The sequence below is a fragment of the Vulpes lagopus genome, chromosome 14 (assembly GCF_018345385.1).
Source record: "Vulpes lagopus strain Blue_001 chromosome 14, ASM1834538v1, whole genome shotgun sequence".
NCBI classification, from domain to species: domain Eukaryota; kingdom Metazoa; phylum Chordata; class Mammalia; order Carnivora; family Canidae; genus Vulpes; species Vulpes lagopus.
The window spans coordinates 16,778,249-16,798,860 of NC_054837.1; the positions used below are offsets into that span (position 1 = coordinate 16,778,249).

At 48.1% G+C, this 20,612-nt stretch overlaps 1 protein-coding gene across 1 annotated transcript in view; it reads right to left on the minus strand.

Moving 5' to 3' along the window:
- Nucleotides 1-20,612, minus strand: part of SEZ6L (seizure related 6 homolog like) — a 188,376-nt gene that overhangs the window by 62,120 nt on the left and 105,644 nt on the right. The window contains exons 3-6 of the mRNA XM_041729298.1: nt 8,058-8,771; nt 6,472-6,605; nt 4,037-4,229; nt 1,900-2,085 (exon numbers count right to left, since the gene is read on the minus strand). Coding sequence (XP_041585232.1) covers nt 1,900-2,085; nt 4,037-4,229; nt 6,472-6,605; nt 8,058-8,771 — 1,227 coding nt within the window. The remainder of the gene's footprint in view (nt 1-1,899; nt 2,086-4,036; nt 4,230-6,471; nt 6,606-8,057; nt 8,772-20,612) is intronic.

Below are 20,612 nucleotides of genomic sequence, written 5' to 3' on the forward strand. Positions count from 1 at the left end.
TGTAATAATCTCACTGGTCTGTAGACCATGCTTTGAGAAAAACGGCTCAGGAGAGAAGAGCTCTGGACTTGTTTCAATTTGTTTGGTGACTTTGGGCAAGTGGCTTCAACTCGATAAGCCTTTGTTTCCTTATCTGTAAAATGGAGGTAATGGTTCTCATCAAGTAGGATTGCTGTGAAGGGGTCCCCGGGTGGCTCTGCGGTGAGTGTCTGCCTTTGGCTCAGATTGTGATCCCAGAATCCTGGGATCGAGTCCCGCATTGAGGTCCCTGCATGGAACCTGCTTCTCCCTCTGCTTGTGTCTCTGCCCCTGTCTCTGTGTCTCTCATGAATAAATAAGTAAAAAAAAAAAAAAAAAAAAAAAAAAAAAAGATTGCTGTGAACACCTATGGCAGCCCTGGCAGTGTCTCAGTATTTGTTAACTGGGTTCAAAATGTGGCAGCAGGCTCACCAAAAGCACAGAAGAGTGTGAATCACTCTTCACAAAAAAGAAAAATCGATAAATTACACTTTGTCAAAATGAAAAGCTTTTCTGCATTGGAGGACATTATCAAGAAGTAAAGAAACATGGGTTGCCTGGGTGGCTCAGTTGGTTGAGCGCTCGACTCTTGGTTTTGGGTTTAGGTCATGATCTCAGGGTCCTGGGATGGAGCCCTGAGTCAGGTTCTGTGCTCACTGTGGAGCCTGCTTGAGACATTCTCTCCCTTTGCCTCTCCCCCTGCTCATGCACATGCGTGGTCTCTCTCTAAAATAAATTAATTATTAAAAAAAATTAAGTGTAAAAACAACCCACTGATTGGGGTAAGATAGTTGCAAATAATATCTCTGATAAGGATCTAATATCCAGAATATACAAAGAACTCTTACAAGTCAACAATAAAAAGACAAATAACAAATTAAAGAAAAAAAAGCAGGCAAAGCACTGGAATAGATGCTTCTCTTAGAAGATCTACAAATGGCCAAGAAGCACAGGAAAGCTGCTCAGCGCCATTAGCCATCAGGGAAATGCAAATCAAAACCACAATGAGAACAAGAAAGCGTCACACCCACCACCACGGCTAGAATCATAAAAAGAAAATGTGTAAAATAATAAGTGCTGGTGAGGATGTGGAGAAATTGGAACTGTCCTACATGGCACGTAGGAAAGCCAAATGGTGCAGCCTCTAGGGAAAACAGTTTGACGGGTCCTTAAAAAGCTAAACAGAGAATTACCCTATGACCCAGTGATTCCACTCCTGAGTATGGACCCAGGAGAAATGAAAACATACGTCCCCACAAAAACTGGTACAAAAGTGTTCACAGCAGCATTATTCTTAATTGCCAAAAAGGGGGAAAAACTCTAGCGTCCACCAATGAATAAACGGATAAAATGGGGGCACAGCTGCACAATGGCATATTGCTCAGCCATAAAAAGGAACAAAATACTGACCCAATGCTATGACATGAATGAATTTTGGATACACATAATCCTGAGTGAAAGAAGCCAGTTACAAAAGACCATGTATCGTTTGATCCCATTTACACGAAATGTCCAGAATAGGCAAATCTATCTATACAGGAAGCATGTTGGTGGCTGCCAAGGGTTGTGGGGGAGGGGAAAATGGGGAGTGAGTGCAAGTGGGTGCAAGGTTTCCTTTTGGGGGTGATGAAGATGTTCTGAAACTACAGAGTGGTGATGGTTGCATGACACTGCAGATGTGCTAAATGTCACTAATGTTAATTTTAGGTTATGTGTATTTTTTCACAGATTAAAGATTTCAATGATAGTTGTCATCCGTCTTGGGGGCGATCTTCTCCCTTGGGCTGAGTGCCTATCCTTAAGGTCAGTCTAATGGCCTGGGGTTGGTCTCTCGCCTCTGAGTGGACTATCCGTGTCTGATCCGGCGAGGTTGGAGTGTACCTGAACAGATGGGCTCCTGGCTGCTCCAGTGGGGCTTGGAGGCATTAATGCAAGTCAGCGTCTTGGCACCCTGGAGCTCATAACCCAGGTGGCAGTGGAAGTGGGCCACCCCACCCGAGTGCAGGTCCATCACTGTGACATCCCCATAGTCAGGCCGGCGGGGAAAATTGCAGCTCAGCATGAAGGCTGGAAGAAACGTAAAGGCGGACAGTCATCCCTCAGGAGCGGGGAGAGGAAGAACGTGACCCACATCCCGGGAGCCAATTTGTGCTGAGGAGAAAAGATGAGGCCCCTGGGGACTCCAGAGTGCTGGAGGTGGTATTTTTGTGACTCTCGTTGATCATAAGATGCTGAGACTGTCAGATTGGCACTTTTTCTGGGCTCCAAGGTCCCCATCCTGCCTAACCAGAGACCACAGGTTTGGGGTGAAAAAAACGAGTTCCCCACACCTCATGTGAGCCTCTCTCCACGTGGACACAGAATGGCCTTCTCCTTGGGCACAGGAGGGGCAGGATGACCCAGGTAGATTTAATCCTACCAGTTCAAACATCTCCAGTTTGTTAAAAATGCACACTCTTGGACTGGAGCTAGGACAAGCAGCTCTTCAGGAAATGCCAAAGGACAGGACGACTTGAAAATAATGTCCTGGTGCATACAGGCTTGGCCTTTGGGGGAGAACAATGTGGGTTTATGTTCTTCCTCTATCACTTTGAAACTATGTGACCTCGAGAAAGGGACACAGTGCCCTGAACTTGGCTCTCCTCATCTTTCCAGTGGAGTCGACAATTGTCTCTACCTCACCGATGGCAGTAAGGATTAAATAGGAAATGCCAAGGAAGAGCCTCCTTAGCCCAATGTCTAGTTGGGAGTGGTAGAATGCTCTAGGTGGCCATGCTGAGCTCCTCAATTTTCCCAAGAAGATGGGAAATCCATACTAGCTGGACCTTTGGACTGCGTGGTCTGACCACTCCCACTGCATAAGGTATCAGTAATCCCAGAATGCACTGGGAGGATTACATCCAACCCAAGGGTCCGACAAGCTGTTTTTTTAACCCCCATTCTGTAAGGGACAAAGACAGTAGCGAGTGGTCTTGGTATTGGAAGGTGGTAATGAAACAGGTCCTCTCAGACACTCATCCGCCTGTTTCAGAGACATCCAAGGGGGAAAGTTATAAGTGAACTGGTTTTCCAGATGTTCGGCCAGTTGGATGCCAACGTGCATGGTGCCAAATATCCAGATGTGTGAGGGTGGACTCCACTTTCTATGCAGATATCTGGCAGGTGCACAGGGTGTGCTCCTGGCTCAGGGAAGTAAGCTGAGGTCCTGGGAAGGACTAGGGAGGTGGGGAGGTTGGATGCGAGGGGGAGAGAGAGAAAGCCAGCCAGAAGGAAGGGAGTAGGGAGGGAGGGAAAGAAGAGAGGGAAAAGAAGAAGTCAAAGAGGCAAGAAAAGAGGGAGGGACAGAGAAGGAGGAGGAAGGAAGTGAGAGCAAAGAGCAAGAAAGCAAGACAGGAGTCTCAGACAAAAAGGAGAGCAAGAAACATTGCAGAAGAAATGGGAGAGAGCAGGACCCCTGGGTGGGGGGCTGAGGCTCTTTACCAGAAGTCCATGGACTCCCCCGGGATTCATTTATGGAATTCAGGAGCCATGGACCCGAATGGGAAAACGTGGCTTGCTGGTTTCCATTTACCTTTAACGGAACTGTGCTATTTCCTTCAATCACGTATGTAGGCAACAGAACGTGACATCGTCACCAAGAGGAATCACAGATATTTTCATATCAAAGTAGATATCTTGACATATTTCTTATGTTCTTCAGTACTTTGAAATTACAGCAATTATCAGAACTGCCGGGGGGGGGGAGATTATTATTTAATGCACTAATAAAAGGAGCACAGAGGTTATGATATCACAGATTAAAACAATATTTTGACAACTGTAATTCAATCTGCCTGGTTTCCTTTTTAATTGTCTAGGTTTTGTTTTGTGCTTTTAAACACATTATTCTGAGAAGGGATCCAGAGGTTTTACCAAACTGTCGGAGGGCTCCCTGACACAAAGTTTGAGAATGCTTGGCTCCAGGGGGAAACTGAGGCAGACAGCTTATTAGACCTCATTAGCCTTGGTGCGAGCTTACCCTGGTAGTGCAGCTGGAAGGTCCCGAGGGCGTCGTCCTGGAAGGTCCGGAAGTAGACAGAGATGGTGTTGGTGGGACTTCGGATAACCTGTCCCTCTACTAGGAGAGTCTGGTTGGCCAGAACAGTCAGGGTGGGACCATCCACCCCGCGGATGGAGAGCAGCTCGCCGTCAGACAGGTTCACGCTCTTCACCTGGGGATGGGGCGGGGGGGGGGGGGAGACAGAGAGAAACTCTGAGTTGTGTTTGAGACTGGGCCCTTCCAGGCCGTGGGGCTCCCAGGGCAGCACCCTTAGCAGACCCCGGTACTGCCAGCACAGCAGCCCTCAGCCAGCCCCTGGTCAAGGGGACAGATGGGCTCCCTTGGAAACCTCTGCAGCCCTGGAAACATCTAGGCTCCCCTCATCTCCCCAAAGGCTGAGGGACCAGAGCGAACCCAAGCTGCAAGACAGACGTAGGTACTGCAAAAATCTGTAAGTGTCCATGGAGGAGTCCTGTGAGAGAGCCTCCTGCACCCTGGCAGCTGAGGTACACTCTCCTAGAGATGGGGGAGGGGAGGAAGGGCTTGATCAGCTTGTGCCTGAGGCCCAAACTCCAAGAGGACAGAACGAGGCATCCCACCAGAATGTAAGCTCCACGAAGGTAGGCATTTTTCCTCCATTCGTCCTGTGTCCCCAGTGCCCAGAATAGTGTTTGGCACATAGCAGGTGCTCAATACATATTTATGTAGGTTGAAATCATTCTTCCTCTTTCTGTAAGAACTGGCAAGGAGGAGTGGGGGGCTCATTTCCAGGGCATTCTCAGGGCCACTCTCATGCTATAAAACAGTAGCTCTAATTGCAGAACTTCCACAAGGAACTGTGTACTTGATTTTCCAAGCCCATTTTCTAGGTTTGGAGGAGAAAGAGGGGGAACACTTTAGTTGTGCATAAAGATATGCAAATGGAATAGGGCTGAGTGGGGCACTTTGTCAGTTCCCAGTGGCCGGTTTGGGTTTTCATGCCTCTTCCAGTGGCCTCACCCATGAGCACTTCCTCTTTGGGATCATATACTCTTTGATGAACTCCTACTCATTCACCAAAGCCCCACAGAGATTGCCCTTCTCCATGAGACCTCCCCTGACTACCAAGGAGCTTGCCCATCTCTCCAATGTGATGCTACAACATCCCCTATAAACACCCACTAGAGACCTTTTCACATGGCATCCTAATGTCTTCCAAGTGTGTCTGTCTCAATCATAAGGGGAGGTACTGCATCAGTTTGCACACCGCCGTGTCCCCCAGCGTAAACAGCCGTGACTGGTACCAGCAGGTGCTCAGTGAAGAAGTTCCATGCCCGGTAAAGAGCTTCATATGGTGTTAGACACAGGGTGGAAGGAAACGGTGCAGCGAGTGCTGGCTTCCGATGAACTACAACTTTCCTCCAGTTTATTTTCATTCCACGAACACTAACGAAATACCTACTATGTGCCCCACACTGTGCTGAGCTCTGGGGGCTGCAAAGACCACGGGTTCTGCTGCCAAGGGGCTTACCTTTTATCGGAAAAAACTTTTCTAAAGTTCTGGTTAGGTCACAACCAACCCAGCTCAAAAACTTTTGATGGCTCTTTATTGTCCATTAGAAAAAGGTACATATCCAGACCTCTAACCTTGGCCTGGAAGGACCTGCCACCACGTGGTGCCACCTTTCTTTTCCAACTATCCTCCCCCGCCTCTCATGGGGGGCAGTAAACTGGACTGCTCCCCACTCCCAGGCACCCACCCTCCTTGTTCTATTTTTAAAAAAATGGTGGGGGTGGGGGAGTCAGTTGAGGAAGGAACTAGGTTGAGGGTAATTGGTAACATAACTGAGCTAGGCTCTGGCTGACTGTTCTCTGTCATATTTATACCACCCTGAAATTGTGTAAAGTCGTAACATTATCATCTCTATTTTACTGATGGGGAGACCGAGGCTCAGAGAGGTAAAATCCTTTGTGCAGAGGCACACGGGTTTCACTGGTAGAGCTGGGACTTAAACCCAGATGTCTGAGCTCTATGCCACTCTGTTTTTCCATTCATAGTTTACAGACAAAAGTCTATGAATCATATGAGCTGGTGGGGCTTGCGTGCATGTGCGTGTGCGTGTGTGTACGTGCGGGCGTGTGTGTGTGTGTGTGTGTGGTGTGTGCGGTGCTCAGTATAAGAGGGCTTTCCTTCTGAGTATAATGCCCCACACTTTATTAGCAGATCCTCTTCTTCCATGTACGCCAAGCTATTTCAGCTGTGCCCTGAGTTGGGAACTCCTATGCATTCAACAAAGCCCAGCTCCAGTTGCCCTGCTTAGGTCAAAGAAGGGACCAATTTGGTAAGGACGATAGCAGTAAGCCTGGGTCAGACAACCCTTCAGAGACGTCCTGCTGGAAGAAGCAGGCACTGTAGAGCACCCTTCTGCAGTTACCTGGAGCTCCACACCGTAGCCAGTGTAGACCGTCACGTTGTACGTACACTCCAGGAAGCTGTTGAGGGGCAGTGGTGGGTAGTCGCTGGAGTCGATGTACCCTTCGGGATCGGAGAAGCTCACGCTGCAGGGAGCTGGAGAGACCGCTTTAATTAGGACACAGAGGACAGCTCCGATGTCATGTCTCAGATGGGCTGCGGGGTGGCACCAGGCCCCTGGGACCCCTGTGTTCTCATGTCCCCGGCCCTCCCATTGCTGGTAACAATGGTTTTTCAGTTCCAGAACCAACCTGATAGTCAAAACTGCAATAGCTGACCCAGAGTGATCACTTACTGCATACCGCTAGGCACCATTCTAACCCGTGCATGGGGCCGACCCCCATCATCCTTGGGGTGCCGGACATTTCATCCCCATTTTATTTATTTTTTATTTTTATTTTTTTAAAGATTTTATTTAGTTATTCATAGAGACACAGAGAGAGGGAGGCAGAGATACAGGCAGAGGGAGAAGCAGGCTCCATGCAGGGAGCCCGACGTGGGACTTGATCCCTGGTCTCCAGGATCACACCCTGAGCTGCAGGCGGCGCTAAACTGCTGCACCACCAGGGCTGCCCTCATCCCCATTTTAGAGATACATAAACCAAAACTCGGAGGGAGCCAGTGTCTGGGCGAAGCTCATACAGAGGGAGCAGGATTCAAACCCAGAGCTTACACTTTTTAGAGAGAGGCCACAATGCTTTGGTCCAGAATCCACCTATGATCAACAGTTGGTGTCTGTCTTCTCTGAAGTCAGGAAAGAAGACAGGATTAAGACTAGAACACAGAAGTGCATTTTATCAAGTCTGAAGAAGTCCATGTAATGGTCAAAGTAAAAGCACTTTGAGGAGTGCCTGCTGGCGCCGTGGTTGGACGTCAGACTCTTGGTTTTGGTTTGGGGGTGGTGGTCTGGGGTCTTAAGATCAGCCCAGCCACAGGCTGCTCAGTGGGGAGTCTGCTTGACATTCTCTCTCCCCAGACGTCTGGGTGGCTCAGTGGTTGAGCGTCTGTCTTCGGCTCAGGTCATGATCCCGGGGTCCTGGGATCAAGTCCTGCCTCGGGCTCCCCATGGGGAGCCTGCTTCTCCCTCTGCCTACGTCTCTGTCTCTCTCTCTTTCTCTCATGAATAAATAAATAAAATCTTAAAAAAAAAAGATTTTCACTCTCCCATTCCCTCTGCCCCTCCTCACATGTGTGCACTCTCTCTTTCTCTCTCTCGAAAAATAAATAAATCTTTAAAAACAGCACTTTGAAAAGGTTAGGGCCTTCGGGCAGGTTAAAGGATTCTATTCCAAGCTGAAAATGGTTTGAATCTCACTCGTTAGCTGTACGGCCTTGGGCAAATTGCTTGATTTCTCTGAGTCTCAGTTGTCTCATCTTTAAAATGGGGATATTAATTCCGAGCCACAGATCAAGCTCACAGTCAGTGCTTAATAGGTGGTAAGTGATGGTAGGGCCTGGACCTGCCTGGCCCCCCTCCTGCCATGCCCTGTACATAACGGGTGCCCCATGGTTGCAGCAGGAGGATTGGAGGGTCTGGGGGCTGCATACCTGGGGCCTGCTCAGTCGTGATGACTGTGGTGGTGATGATGGTGGATGTCGTGGTCTCCTGGCTCTCCTCTGAGGCCGAGCCGGTCAGTTCGTTCTCGCCTTTGTCCATCAAGGTCATAGGACTGGCATCCTCGGGGGAAGCATCAGGGGCATCATCAGGCGTGGCAGGCTCCCCGGGGTCCGGTCTCTGAGGGAGCGTGTGGGCCACATAGGGCTGCGAGGTGAAGGGGGAGATCTGCAGGGGCGCGGGCGTTGTGGGGACTGCACCTGCCTTCCGGTCCAGCCAGAGGGGCTCCTCGGAGGCGGCGGGCTCGGGGTCCCCTGGCGGGCGAGGCTTCTCCGTGGCAGAGGAGAGGAGCCCCAGGCCCGAGGACGCAGGCAGGGACGCCGCCCTCTGGATGGCTGCCGTGGCCGTGGCTTTGGGCCGCAGCTGTTTCCTGGCCGAGTTCACCTGCTTGAGTGAGGGCAGCTTCTTCCCGGATGGGAGGGCACGCTTGGTGGTGGCCTCCTCGGGCAGCAGCGTGGACAGGGCAGCTGAGGGGGCTGCCCCTTCCAGCCTCGGCTCTCGAAGATCTTCCCCCGACTGTGCCGGATTCGGAGGGGCCATGGTCACTCTCTCTTCCAGGGTCTCTTTGCTCAGACTGCTGCTCCCCAGCGCTCCTGAGGGCAGAAGGGAAGCACCCGAAGGGCCAGCATCTCCTTCCCGGGGCACATCTGGGGAAGAGGGAAAAAGACACCTGTTAGCTTGGGGCCGGGGGTTAGGTCCTCCACTTCCTGACCCAGGGGCCTAAGAAGGCACCCAAAGCTTGCCAAGAGGTCAGGACAGATATGGGGGCTGCCTTCTTCTCCCTCTCCTGACGGTCTCTCCCTCTGCTTCTCTCTCTCCTGCTCCCTTCCTGTCTTCCTTTTGCTGACCATGGAGCCTCATGGTTGATCTTGCCAAGGCCCCAGCTAAGCATTACGGTCACAAAAATCAAGTCCACAGGAGTCTCGAGTGCCAATTGTATATGTACCGGAAGGCGTAATAGGAATGGAGAAATAATCATATTTAGTGCATTAGATGCTTAGAAAGAGAGAAGCTTTGCATGCTAACAGGGCAGAGACAATAGGCCTCTAACCCAGTCTGTGTGGCAGGACCACCATGCACAGTTGGGCAGGCTGTTCATTGCACAAGCATGTCCCACAAAGGCTGGGGGGAGGGTTGTAACAAGCCCACACTCTTTTCTCCAAGCTGTGTGCCCTGGCTCAGGGCTATATTGTCCTAGGGTTGGGACAGGGGGCACTTTTTTTTTTTTTTAAACCAAATAATTAAAAATTGACCTTGTGGGTGACACAGAAAGATATGAAGATTCAGAATCATGAGACAGGTTCAGGGCAGAGGGATTCAGGAGGAGCATGGAGGCCAGGCTGAGGGGAGCACAAAGGAGGAATACGAGGGGGAGCAGGTGGAGGGTGATTAGAGAGAAAGCTGGTGCGGTAGAGAGGTCGCAGGGCCAAGCCTTGGTGGGCACTGTATACCCTGCTAACTGTGATTTATTTTTGTCTTGAATGTAAACCCACCTAGTAATTTTATTTCATTATTAATTTTTAAGATTCTATTTATTTATTCATGAGAGACACACAGAGAGAGGCAGAGACACAGGCGGAGGGAGAAGCAGGCTCCTTGCAGGGAGCCCTATGTGGGACTTTATCCCAGGACCCCGGGATCATGCCCTGAGCCGAAGGCAGATGCTCAACCACTGAGCCACCCAGGCGCCCCTCACCTCGTAATTTTAAACAAGGGCTGGCCCCAGCAGCTGTTTGGCAGACTCATGTCTGAAATCAATTGCATTCACTTGACTTCTGTCAATTGCAAGCTGGCAAGTGGCTATGACCTCCTCGAGCCTCAGTTTCCCCAACTGTCAAATGGGGCTATGGCTCCTCATTGTGCAGGATCGTCATTGCTCAGGAGGCTGACGTGTGTAAAGCATGCCTGCAGACGGGTACCTCTGGGTGCCTCACATACGGTGAGCGCCCAGCACATGCCAGCTGCTGTCTCTGTCTTTGTGGCTGTCATTGCATTCGCACCCTTCAGTGGGAAGCCGGAGCGGTCCGAGCATCCCCGATGATGATCTCCAGATAGAGAGGAATTACATCCCAGGATAGAAGCCCTGGGACTGATAGCTGTCCTTGTCGATTTTCTGCAGACAGACACTCACTCAGCCACAGTCTCCGGGCTCTTCAGTCCTGTCATTTAAATTTATTTCCGCCGCCGTTGGAAAGGCTCATTTACTTTCACGGAGTCGGCGGCAGTGGCTTAATCTATATAGACTGCAACAGTTTGCAACTGGCATCGACAAATGTTCCTGTTGTGTCACATTGATTACCAGCCAGCGTGCGTTCCAGGCTCGGGGTTGTGCCAGGGCAGGAAGGGGCCTGGGGAGGACGGGGCATGTGTACACGACCCGAAGGCAGATCAAGGTCATTCAGGGGCCAAGCAGGTTTCCTGGCCCAAGGTGGGAAGCATCAAGTCTTCAGAGTTAGACTCGGATTCGAATCCTGCCTTCGACATTCTCCAGCTACATGAGCCTGGGCAAATCCATTGAGCCTCTTCCGTGTAACAGAGGTATCCCGTCGACCTCATAGGATCAGATCAGACGTGGGTCTGCTTGATAGCTGTGCTTTTTGTCTTCACTGTCGCTTTTATTAAATGATTGATGCCGACCATCTCTGTAGACTGTGCAGTGCGAAAAAAGTGAAGGAGCAGAAAGAGAAGGGGGTGAGGGATCAGGACACCTGGCTCCCGACGCCTGCGGTGGTTCGATGTGCAGAGCTTGGATCATCAGGGGTTGGGGGACCCAGATGGTGCTCCTGCCTTGGCCGCTACCCCCTACCATAACTGTGTGGGTTTCATCTTCTCTCCATCTTCTCTGTCGGTGTCAAATGGGCAGCCACACTGGGTCACACTAGTCAGGTCTTGCAGCTCAGACTCTTGGTCTGCGGAGTGATCAGGTAATTGGCAATTATTCTTCGAGCCTTTTGTTAATCTGGCTAGAGAGGGCAGAGTGAGTGCTTCGATCCTGACACTGGCTTGGGAGTTTTGTTGGGTCCCCTGGCTATATTAGTTTCTGCCAGTTCTTTAGCAAAAATGTCCCCTTGATCACGAGTGAGGGAGGTAAGGGAGGAGGAGTGAGGACAAATGGCAGAAAGCACGTCAGTGTGCCTCTGGCCATAATAATAGCAGTATTTATGACATTTCATTTGGGATTGCTTTGTTGAGTGCTGCATATATACTGGGCATGTGTTAAATGCTTTTTACCCACGACCTCATTTTATTTTTTTCTCGGCTTTTTAAGGGAAAAATTATTCTTATTTTACAGATGAGCAAAGTGAGGCTATGGGATGCTAAGTTAACCTTCCAAGGTCACACAGCAGAGCTGGGTTTCCAACCTCGGTTTTCCTGATGCCAAAGACCATGCTAGCAGCCCTGTTAAGACTCATGGGGGTATTGTTATCACTGAGCCTCTCCTCCTCAGCTTGAAGCAGTGTCCTCCTCCAAAGACTACCCTTCAACCCTCAGTTTTTTGCTTCCCTGCTGGGTGGGCTATTGTGTTCTTCAAATTCACCCACATGATGCTCTTCACCCCTCCATGAGTTCCTTGTTAAAATATGCATTTATAAGTCTCCCCTGCCAGACCCAAGACATCTGGATCTCCAGGGGTGGAGCTTGAAGGTGGAGCCAAAAAGCCCCTCTGGTGACTCTTATCCTCACAGTTATCAGAAAAGCTCAGTCTGGGGGCACCTAGGTGGCTCAGTGGTTGAGCATCTGCCTTCGGCTTGGGTCATGATTCCTGGGTCCTGGGATCGAGTCCTGCATCAGGCTCCTCACAGGGAGCCTGCTTCTCCCTCTACCTGTGTCTCTGCCTCTCTCTCTACATCTCTCATGAATAAATAAATAAAATTTAAAAAAAGAAAAAAAAGCTCAGTCTGGAACCTGTGACCTCACTTGTGCCTGATTTTCTACACCTTCCTTGTTAGTTTTGCCTTCAAAGTGTTATAAGTTGGAGGCAGCAGGACCCCAGGTGTAGGTTCGGGCCACAGGTGATGACTCTTTCCAAGGCCTGCGATCTCCTCTGGCCACCCCAGCACATCTAGGTCCAAACAAGCCCACGGGAGAAGGAGGGAATGAAAGAGAAAGGAGTCCATAATCAGCTTCCTCCCACAGACTCTGCCCTCAGCTCTGGGGTCCCCACGGTAAAACTGATTCTAACCATGGCAGCAATTAGGCCTTTTAGGAAGTAAATCTGGCTGGGCTGAGTCAGCTCCTTCTCACCGAAAACCTAACTGCTAAGGGGATTTGGTATCCACCAGGTAAATTTTTCTCCCCGCCCCAAGGCGGCCTCCTCCTCCGGGCTCCCACGGTGGGATCTGGATGGTTGGCTCCAAACTCAAGGCCATGTTCAACACAGATGAGTGTCCGGCTGTGGTCTGCAATGTACGCAGGCTGAAGGTCTCCTTCTCAGGCAGGATGTTGCAGGGGAGCGGAACGCAAAACCAGGTCCAGAGGGAACTAGTTAAAGTTGGATCCCGGGGCCTTCGAGATCCACAGACTTACTCACTCTCTCCACCAGGCTGGTGTTTCCCGGGGCCCCAATGACCACTAGATTAAACTAACTGTTCTTTCTCAGAGCGCTTACAAATTTCACTCATCCCAGTCACATCTGGCTGATTCTTCCTCTATCGTGTGCATTCAATGTCCCACTCCAGTGCTGCCCTTCAATTAATGGGCAATGGCTTTGGGCGCCGACTTTCTCTGTTGGTTGATACTCAGGATGAGAGAGTCAACTCTCTAGGGTATGGTCCCTGCACTCTAGGAAGACAGACACACCTGACAACCGAATATGGATATTGAACAGAAGCGACAGAGCTTTCAGCAAATACAGAAGAGGCTGACCTCCCCATCTCCAGATGGAGTGAAGCACACTGAAGACCCCTGAGCATTTGTTCTGCCATCAAAGAAGAGGAGGGAGGGACGCCTGGTGGCTCAGTGGTTGAGCGTCTGCCTTTGGCTCAGGTCATGATCCCAGGGTCCTGGGATCGAGTCCCACATCTATCTCCCTGCAGGAAGCCTGCTTCTCCCTCTGCCTGTGTCTCTGCTTCTCTTTCTGTGTCTCTCATGAATAAATAAATAAGATCTTAAGAAAAAAAAGATAGGGAGGGAGCACCTCTCTCTTTCTCCCTCTCTAACTTTGATGAGAGAGACGGCGAGATTAGAATGAGAAGCATCCCCATTAAAGTAAAAAATGCACAATGCGCTCTGGAGCTGAGGGTTTGTGTCGCAGATGCCCGGCAGCAGCAGAGTGGCGACAGCCTCTCACGGCGCGGCGCAGACACAGAGTGACGGGGCGGGAAGCGCAGGAAACCACAGCTGGGGAATGCGTCTGCTATAATGTGCAGTGAAAAGAGCAAGATGTAAAATTCTATGGTGTGTATGAAAACGACTGTCACAACCAACTAAAACAAATTGTAAGGCAGAGCTGGGTTTTTTGTTTGTTTGTTTGGTTTTATTTTAAACTATACCAGACTTCACTTTTTTTTTAAAATTTTTAAATTAAATTAAAAAAATTTTAAGTATAACTGACATACATTCTTCTCTTTGTTTTAGGTGTATCACATCTTTTTTTTTTTTTGTATCACATGTTAATAATTCTACGCCTTCCTCAGTGCTCAGTGTGATAAATGTAGTCACCTGTAATTTGTTATTATATATATTTATTTTTCATATATCTATATATGTACTATGTACTATATGCTATATATACATGCCAATATATATATATACGTATATATATATAAATATATATATTTTTTAAACAGAGAGAGTGCAGGGGGAAGGGGCAGAGGCAGAGGGAGAGAGAGAACCTTCAGCAGGTTCCACACCCAGCTTGAGGCCCAAAGTAGGACTTGATCCCTCGACCCTGAGATCATGACCTGAGCCAAAATCAAGAGTCAGACTTCACCACTCAGGCTCCATTACAATATGACTGTAGGAATGTCACAAATTGGTGGCTCTGGTTACCTCTCTAGGTGGCATGGGTTTTCTTCCTTCTACTTTTTGGTATTTTCCAAAATGTGTCTAATAAATATTTAGCACTGTTGTAAGTGAAAGAAAAATTTATGAAAAGAGCTGGGTTTAACGCTGTCCTTAGCACCTAGTGGTGGAGAGGCCGAGGGGAAGCAGACACACATTTGCTATCACAGAAGTACTCCATTCACTGAGTCATGGAGCTCTTTTGGGTCTCCAGGCAGGGAAGATGATAGTTCTTCCCTCATTGGACTGTTTACAGTGAGGACTTTGAGGAAGCAGGGCTGGCTGGTGCATCAGTTGATGTATTTTTGGTAAAGAGTACTATAAAAACGTTGGTAACTAGTCTAATCATCATTAATAATATCTGATTCAGTTGGTTTCTTGCACCTTCACATTCCTCGAGAAGAAATTGCCCAACAGAGACAAAATCAATAATTAAATATCACATCTTAAAGATCCAAAGTCTCCTAGAATTCATGGTTACAAACTGATCAGACTGGGGACTTGAGGTACAGAGGGGAAATAGGGTGCTCAGGGTCACCCGGTGTGTTATAAGCAGTAAGAAGACAAGGCTATTTGGGGCTTGAAAAAAAAAAAACACACCAGAGCACATCAAACACAATAAAAAAAACAAAACCAGGAACATCTGGACTGCCCCAAAGAATGTTGGTTATCCTATGCCATCTGCGTCTTTCTTTGTTGGGGGAACAAGGGGTTGCCCTGTGCATGGTAGGATATTGAACAGCATCCCTGGCTTCTATTCACTTGGTACCAGTAGCAACCACCACCCCCGCCCCTACTTGTGACAATCAAAAATGATTCCAGACATTGTCAAATGTCCCACCAGTGACGGCAAAATTGCCTCTGGTCAAGGACCACTGGCACTGCCCACAGAACTGAGAGGACCTTCCCTCCCATTCCTGGAGCTCATTGGCTTTGTTTTTTTTTTTTTTTTTATAAATTTTTATTTATTTATGATAGTCACAGAGAGAGAGAGAGAGAGAGAGAGAGGCAGAGACACAGGCAGAGGGAGAAACAGGCTCCATGCACTGGGAGCCCGACGTGGGATTCGATCCCGGGTCTCCAGGATCGCGCCCTGGGCCAAAGGCAGGCACCAAACCACTGCGCCACCCAGGGATCCCCTCATTGGCTTTGTTTGACTCGTATTGTTGACTTTTAGGGTAGAGAAGATCTTAGCCTAATTCTCCTCTTCGAAATTAAGTTGAATTGAGTGAGGGCTGAGTTTCCTTCTCCTACTCACATTGATCATTCATTCATACATTCAGTGAGCACCTAGTATGTGCCTACACTGGGCCAGGCAACAGGCGCTGTCACTGAAAGGTCCACCTGGGGAACAAACATTTGGAACCGCTGAACACAACTCATTCCTTACAGGCGGGGACGACCCAGCTCTCGTGGGTTACTCAGTCCTGCAGGAACGAGGATGCTCTGGTAGATTCATGGTGCCGATCTCACCTGGACTTCGAGCAGACTTTCTGGGGCAGAGAGGGCAGAGGCGGGTGGTGGGTGGGCTTGGGGGTAGTGGGGTTTCGTCTACTGCCTTAATGGCAGCCCTGTAACTGTGTGCCGGCATGCATAATACTGATACTCAGATGGTGATTTACACTCCACAAACCGTATTGCCAGTTGTCATCTCATTCCCCCATGTAAACCACTCTGTCAGATTGGCATTTTCTTTTTCCCATTTTATAGATTAAAAAAAAAAATCGGGATCCCTGGGTGGCGCAGCAGTTTGGCGCCTGCCTTTGGCCTGGGGCGCGATCCTGGAGACCCGGGATCGAATCCCACGTCGGGCTCCCGGTGCATGGAGCCTGCTTCTCCCTCTGCCTGTGTCTCTGCCTCTCTGTCTCTCTCTGTGTGACTATCATAAATTAAAAAAAAAAATTAAAAAAAAATCAAGGTTCCGAGAGAGGAAGTGACTTGTCTCAGATAGAGGAGCAAACTGGGGTAGTAAGATATTTTCTGACATTGCTTCCTGGGTTCATTCCTCTTTCCCACACCCTAGAATATTTTTTCCCTCTAAATTAATTTTAAAATTAATTTAAAGAATAGGGGTGTGTGGGTGGCTCAGTTAGTCACGCATCTGCCTTTGGCTCAGGTCACGATCTCAGGGTCCTGGGACTGAGTCTTGCATTAGTGGGGAGCCTGATTCTCCTTCTCCCTTTGCTGCTCTCCCTGCTTGTGCTCTCTCACTCTCTTTCAAATAAATGCTCAAAATCTTTAAAAGAAAAAAAAATCTTTAAAAGAAGTGCAAGAATACTTGAAAGGCATGAAATCAAAAGTGTAAGCACTGCCCCTCCCTCACCCAGTCTGCCAATCCCGCCTTCTAAAGGGAATCAGTGTTAGTAGCATTTTGATTAATCTCCCAGTAAAATGTACTGATGTAAAAATAATAAGATTTTTTTTTTAACCTTAAAAGGTGTGGGGCAGGCTGGGTGGCTGAGCGGTTTAGCACCGCCTTTCAGTCCAGGACCTTATCCTGGAGACCCGGGATCGAGTCCCACATCAGGCTCCCTGCATGGAGCCTGCTTCTCCCTCTGCCTGTGTCTCTGCCTCTCTCTCTCTCTCTCTGTGTGTCTCTCATGAATAAATAAATAAAATCTTCTTTAAAAATATCTTTAAAAAAGGTGTGTTAGCACAGAGGGGTGTGGGGCTGAAATCAGAATTGCTTGTGTTCCAGACTCAGCCTGCTGCTCACTGCCCGTGAGATCCTGGGCAGTCACTTGCCTTCTCTGGACCTCACCATTCTCGTCTACAAGGTGGGATCACACCAGTCTTACCTCTTAGTGGCGTTAGAGAGTAAAATGAAATCACGGTATAAAGCACAGGACTCAGAGAGCAGCCTGACAGCCCTCATGAGCTCTGCTGTCACTTTCTATCTGAACATTCTCAGAGTTATTACATTGTATATATTGCTCTGTCACTTACTGAGAAATGCATTTTGAAATATTTCAGTCACTCAAAGAGAGTTAAAGACCAAGGCAACAAATATCCATGTGTATACACCGTTAGCTTAAGAATCAGAATTCAACCTGTATGGCAAAGCCCCGGTTTGCCTTCCTACCATATGCTCCTTCTTCTTCGCCACCCCCTGGGAGTAACTACTGTCCTGAACGTGGCCTTCAGCATGATCATTATTATTATCACATTACTACTATTTGCTGTGTGCATCTATTTATCACACATCAACTTCTCTGAACACTGTGTGGCATGTTTTAAAGCTTAAATAAATCCTTCAGGGGCACCTGGGAGTCTCAGTGGTTGGGTGTCTGCCTTCAGCTCAGGTCCTGAGTTTCACATCCGGCTCCCTGCAGGGAGCCTGCTTCTCCCTTTGTCTATGTCTCTGGCTCTCTCTCTGTGTGTCTCTCATGAATAAATAAAATCTTTAAAAAATTCTTCAACACCTTGCTCTTTTTTCTCCCTTTTTCTTGCTCAGCTCTTGTTTTTTTTTTTTTTTTTTATTAAGATTTTATTTATCTATTCATGATAGAGACACAGAGAGAGGCAGAGACACAGGCAGAAGAAGCAGGTTCACTGCGGGGAGCCTGATGTGGGACTCGATCCCGGGGGATCATGACCAGAGCCCAAGGCAGATGCTCAACCACTGAGCCACCCAGGTGCCCCTTGTTCAACACTTTGTGAGGGGCATCCACATTGATAAGTGCAGTTTTGATTGACTTATTTTCACCACTGCATAATATTCCATTGCATTAGCATCCCACCACAAATCTTTCACTTAAAATCCATCATGATTATCTTTTCATGTCACTACCTACATGGTCTTTTCCTTTTTTTAAAAAAATGGCTACATTAAAATATAAACATGTATTATTATTATTATTATTATTATTATTTTAAGCCCCAAGATGTGGCTTAAATTCCCTACCCTGAGTCAAGAGTTGTGTGCTCCACTGACTGAGCCAGCCAGGTGCCCCTCAAGGTAAATGTTATTGAGCCAGGCTCCTATAAATTAATATTTAGGCTGTTGCCTTTCTCCTCCCAAATAACACTGCAATAAATATAACACTGCAACAAATGCATCTCTTTGGTGAACATGTCCAGCTAATTCTTTAAGAGAGTGTCCTAGAAGTTGCATTGATCATCCAGATGGTTTATGTATTGAAATTTATTTATTTATTTTTACATTAAAAATTTTAAATTCAATTTGCTAACATATGTATTTAAATTTTTTAAAAGATTTTTTTAATTTATCTATTCATGAGAGAGAGAGAGAGAGAGAGAGGCAGAGACACAGGCAGAGGGAGAAGTAGGCTCCATGCAGGGAGCCTAATGGGGGACTCGATCCTGGGTCTCTAGGATCACGCCCTGCACTGAAGGCGGCGCTAAACTGCTGAGCCACCCGGGGCCGCCCTGTATTTAAAATTTTGATTGACACTGAAAAAGTACCTTCCAGAAGAACCTGAACCTATGTAGCCTGCTGCCAACTCCATCCAAGAGTGCTGTTGGTCTCCAGCCTTGTCAAGATCTCAATGATATTTCGGTGACCTTCAGCTAGAAGGCCTGAGCTGGAATGTGGGGCCTCTGGACCCAGGCACGGTGTCCTTCTAAAGTGCCCCCGCCCCGGTGGTTTGAGGTACTCTCTGGCCTTCTCCAGTTGCTCCTGAAGCTGTGCCCAAAGTCTGCCTGGACCTTTCTTTTCCCTCTCACCACATCTTTACTCAAGAGCATCCAGCAAGCCCACTTTAGGATGCTTCACTGGTCCACCTTACAACAGCCGGAGTTTTGGGAACAGATCAAGCCAGTGATTGGTGGCCAATGAAGGCTAGGAAGAGTGTGTGGTCGCGGAGGGTTCAGAGCAAAAAGGGAATACATCTGAACTGCAACAGATTTGTAGGTCAATGGGCTGCATGGTCGGAGGGCCGCCTATGGTCGTGACACCCACTGCAATGGCACAAAGCGTTCATAATACAAAGTAGTGTTGGAGGTAAAAAAAGTCTGGAGACCAGGTTCCCCTCCATCTACTGGTGGCAGGTTACATGATTGCAGAAGTCCGCACTGGGATACACACAGGGTTCAAAGGAATGAGATGAAGTCATTGGCAAATAACACGGAGAATAATCTGGCGAGAATGTTCAAAATTACAAATACATCTCTCCTTTGACTCCGCAAGCCCACTTTCGGGAATTTATTCCACAGAGGGATGTTTGCCCACATTCAAAATGATGTCGTGCAGGGTTAAGCAATGCTGTGCTGTTTGTAGTAGCAAAAGACTCGAAGGCTTATTTTACTCAGCATAATACCCTCCGGGTCCATCCACGCCAATCGGAAAAGGACAAATATATGGTCTCTTTCATTTGGGGAATATAAAAACTAGTGAAAGGAAATAAAGGGAATGGAGAAAATGAGTGGAAATATCAGTGAGGGTGACAAAACATGAGAAACACCTAACTCTGGGAACTGAACAAGGGGTAATGGTAGGGGAGGTGGGCGGGCGGTTGGGGCGACCGGGTGATGGGCACTGAGGGGGGCACTTGGCGGGATGAGCACTGGGTGTTATGCTATATGTTGGCAAACTGAACTCCAATTAAAAAAAAAAAAAGACTCGAAGGCAAATCAAATATCCACCAGCAGGGGTTAAATTCATCAGGGAACATCCAGACAGAGTGCCATGCAGGGGTAAGAAAAGAGCGGGGAAGCTCTCTGTGGCCCGAAGAGGAGAGGTGGCCAGTTTCTGTTGTATTAAAAAGCAACGTGTGTAGAGTTTGCTGCCTGTTGTGTAAAAACGGGGAGAGAAAATAAGGCTTTATGCGTCTGCCTTTCCTACTGTGTGCGTAAAGAAACTTTGAGAGGAGGCCCAGGAATCAAATTATGCTGGTTATAGGGGAGGTGGGGTGTTGGAAATAGGATGGGGTCTAAGGGTGGGAAGGAGAATTTTCATTATATATCTTTTCACAGATCCATGCCTATGCATATATGTGTGTAGGTACATATACATATATAGGTGTATGCATGTGTGTCTACACAAATAAAATATTACCTGTTCAAAATCCATGTAAATGAAAAATAACAAAAAGAATGGCAGAGCTGTGTGCCAACACAATTCAGTATCAAGTGGGAAAAAAATCTAGGGAGAATAGCGGATACAGTCGGTCTCGTGTGAGTGGGAGGGATGGACTTGAACAAGGTAACGGGACTGCCTTCTCAGAGCAGGACTGGGGCTTGGGACTGCAGGGACAATCACATTTTATTGCACGTCATTTTATACAATGTGATTAATTTGCAAAGTGTATGGTATTTTTATTGCAATAATAATTAGCAATAATAGTTAATAATAATGATGAATTCCCTGACGTTTGTCACACCAGGTTCAGAGGAGGCAGAGAATAAGCTCCGGCTTTTCTCGGGGTTTCTAACTGCTCTTGAACTTCCACAGGAGTCTCTCCAGACTTCTTTACTTGTCTACTGCTGCCTGGGAGCCCCAAATCAAAGTCACTTGGGGAGGACAG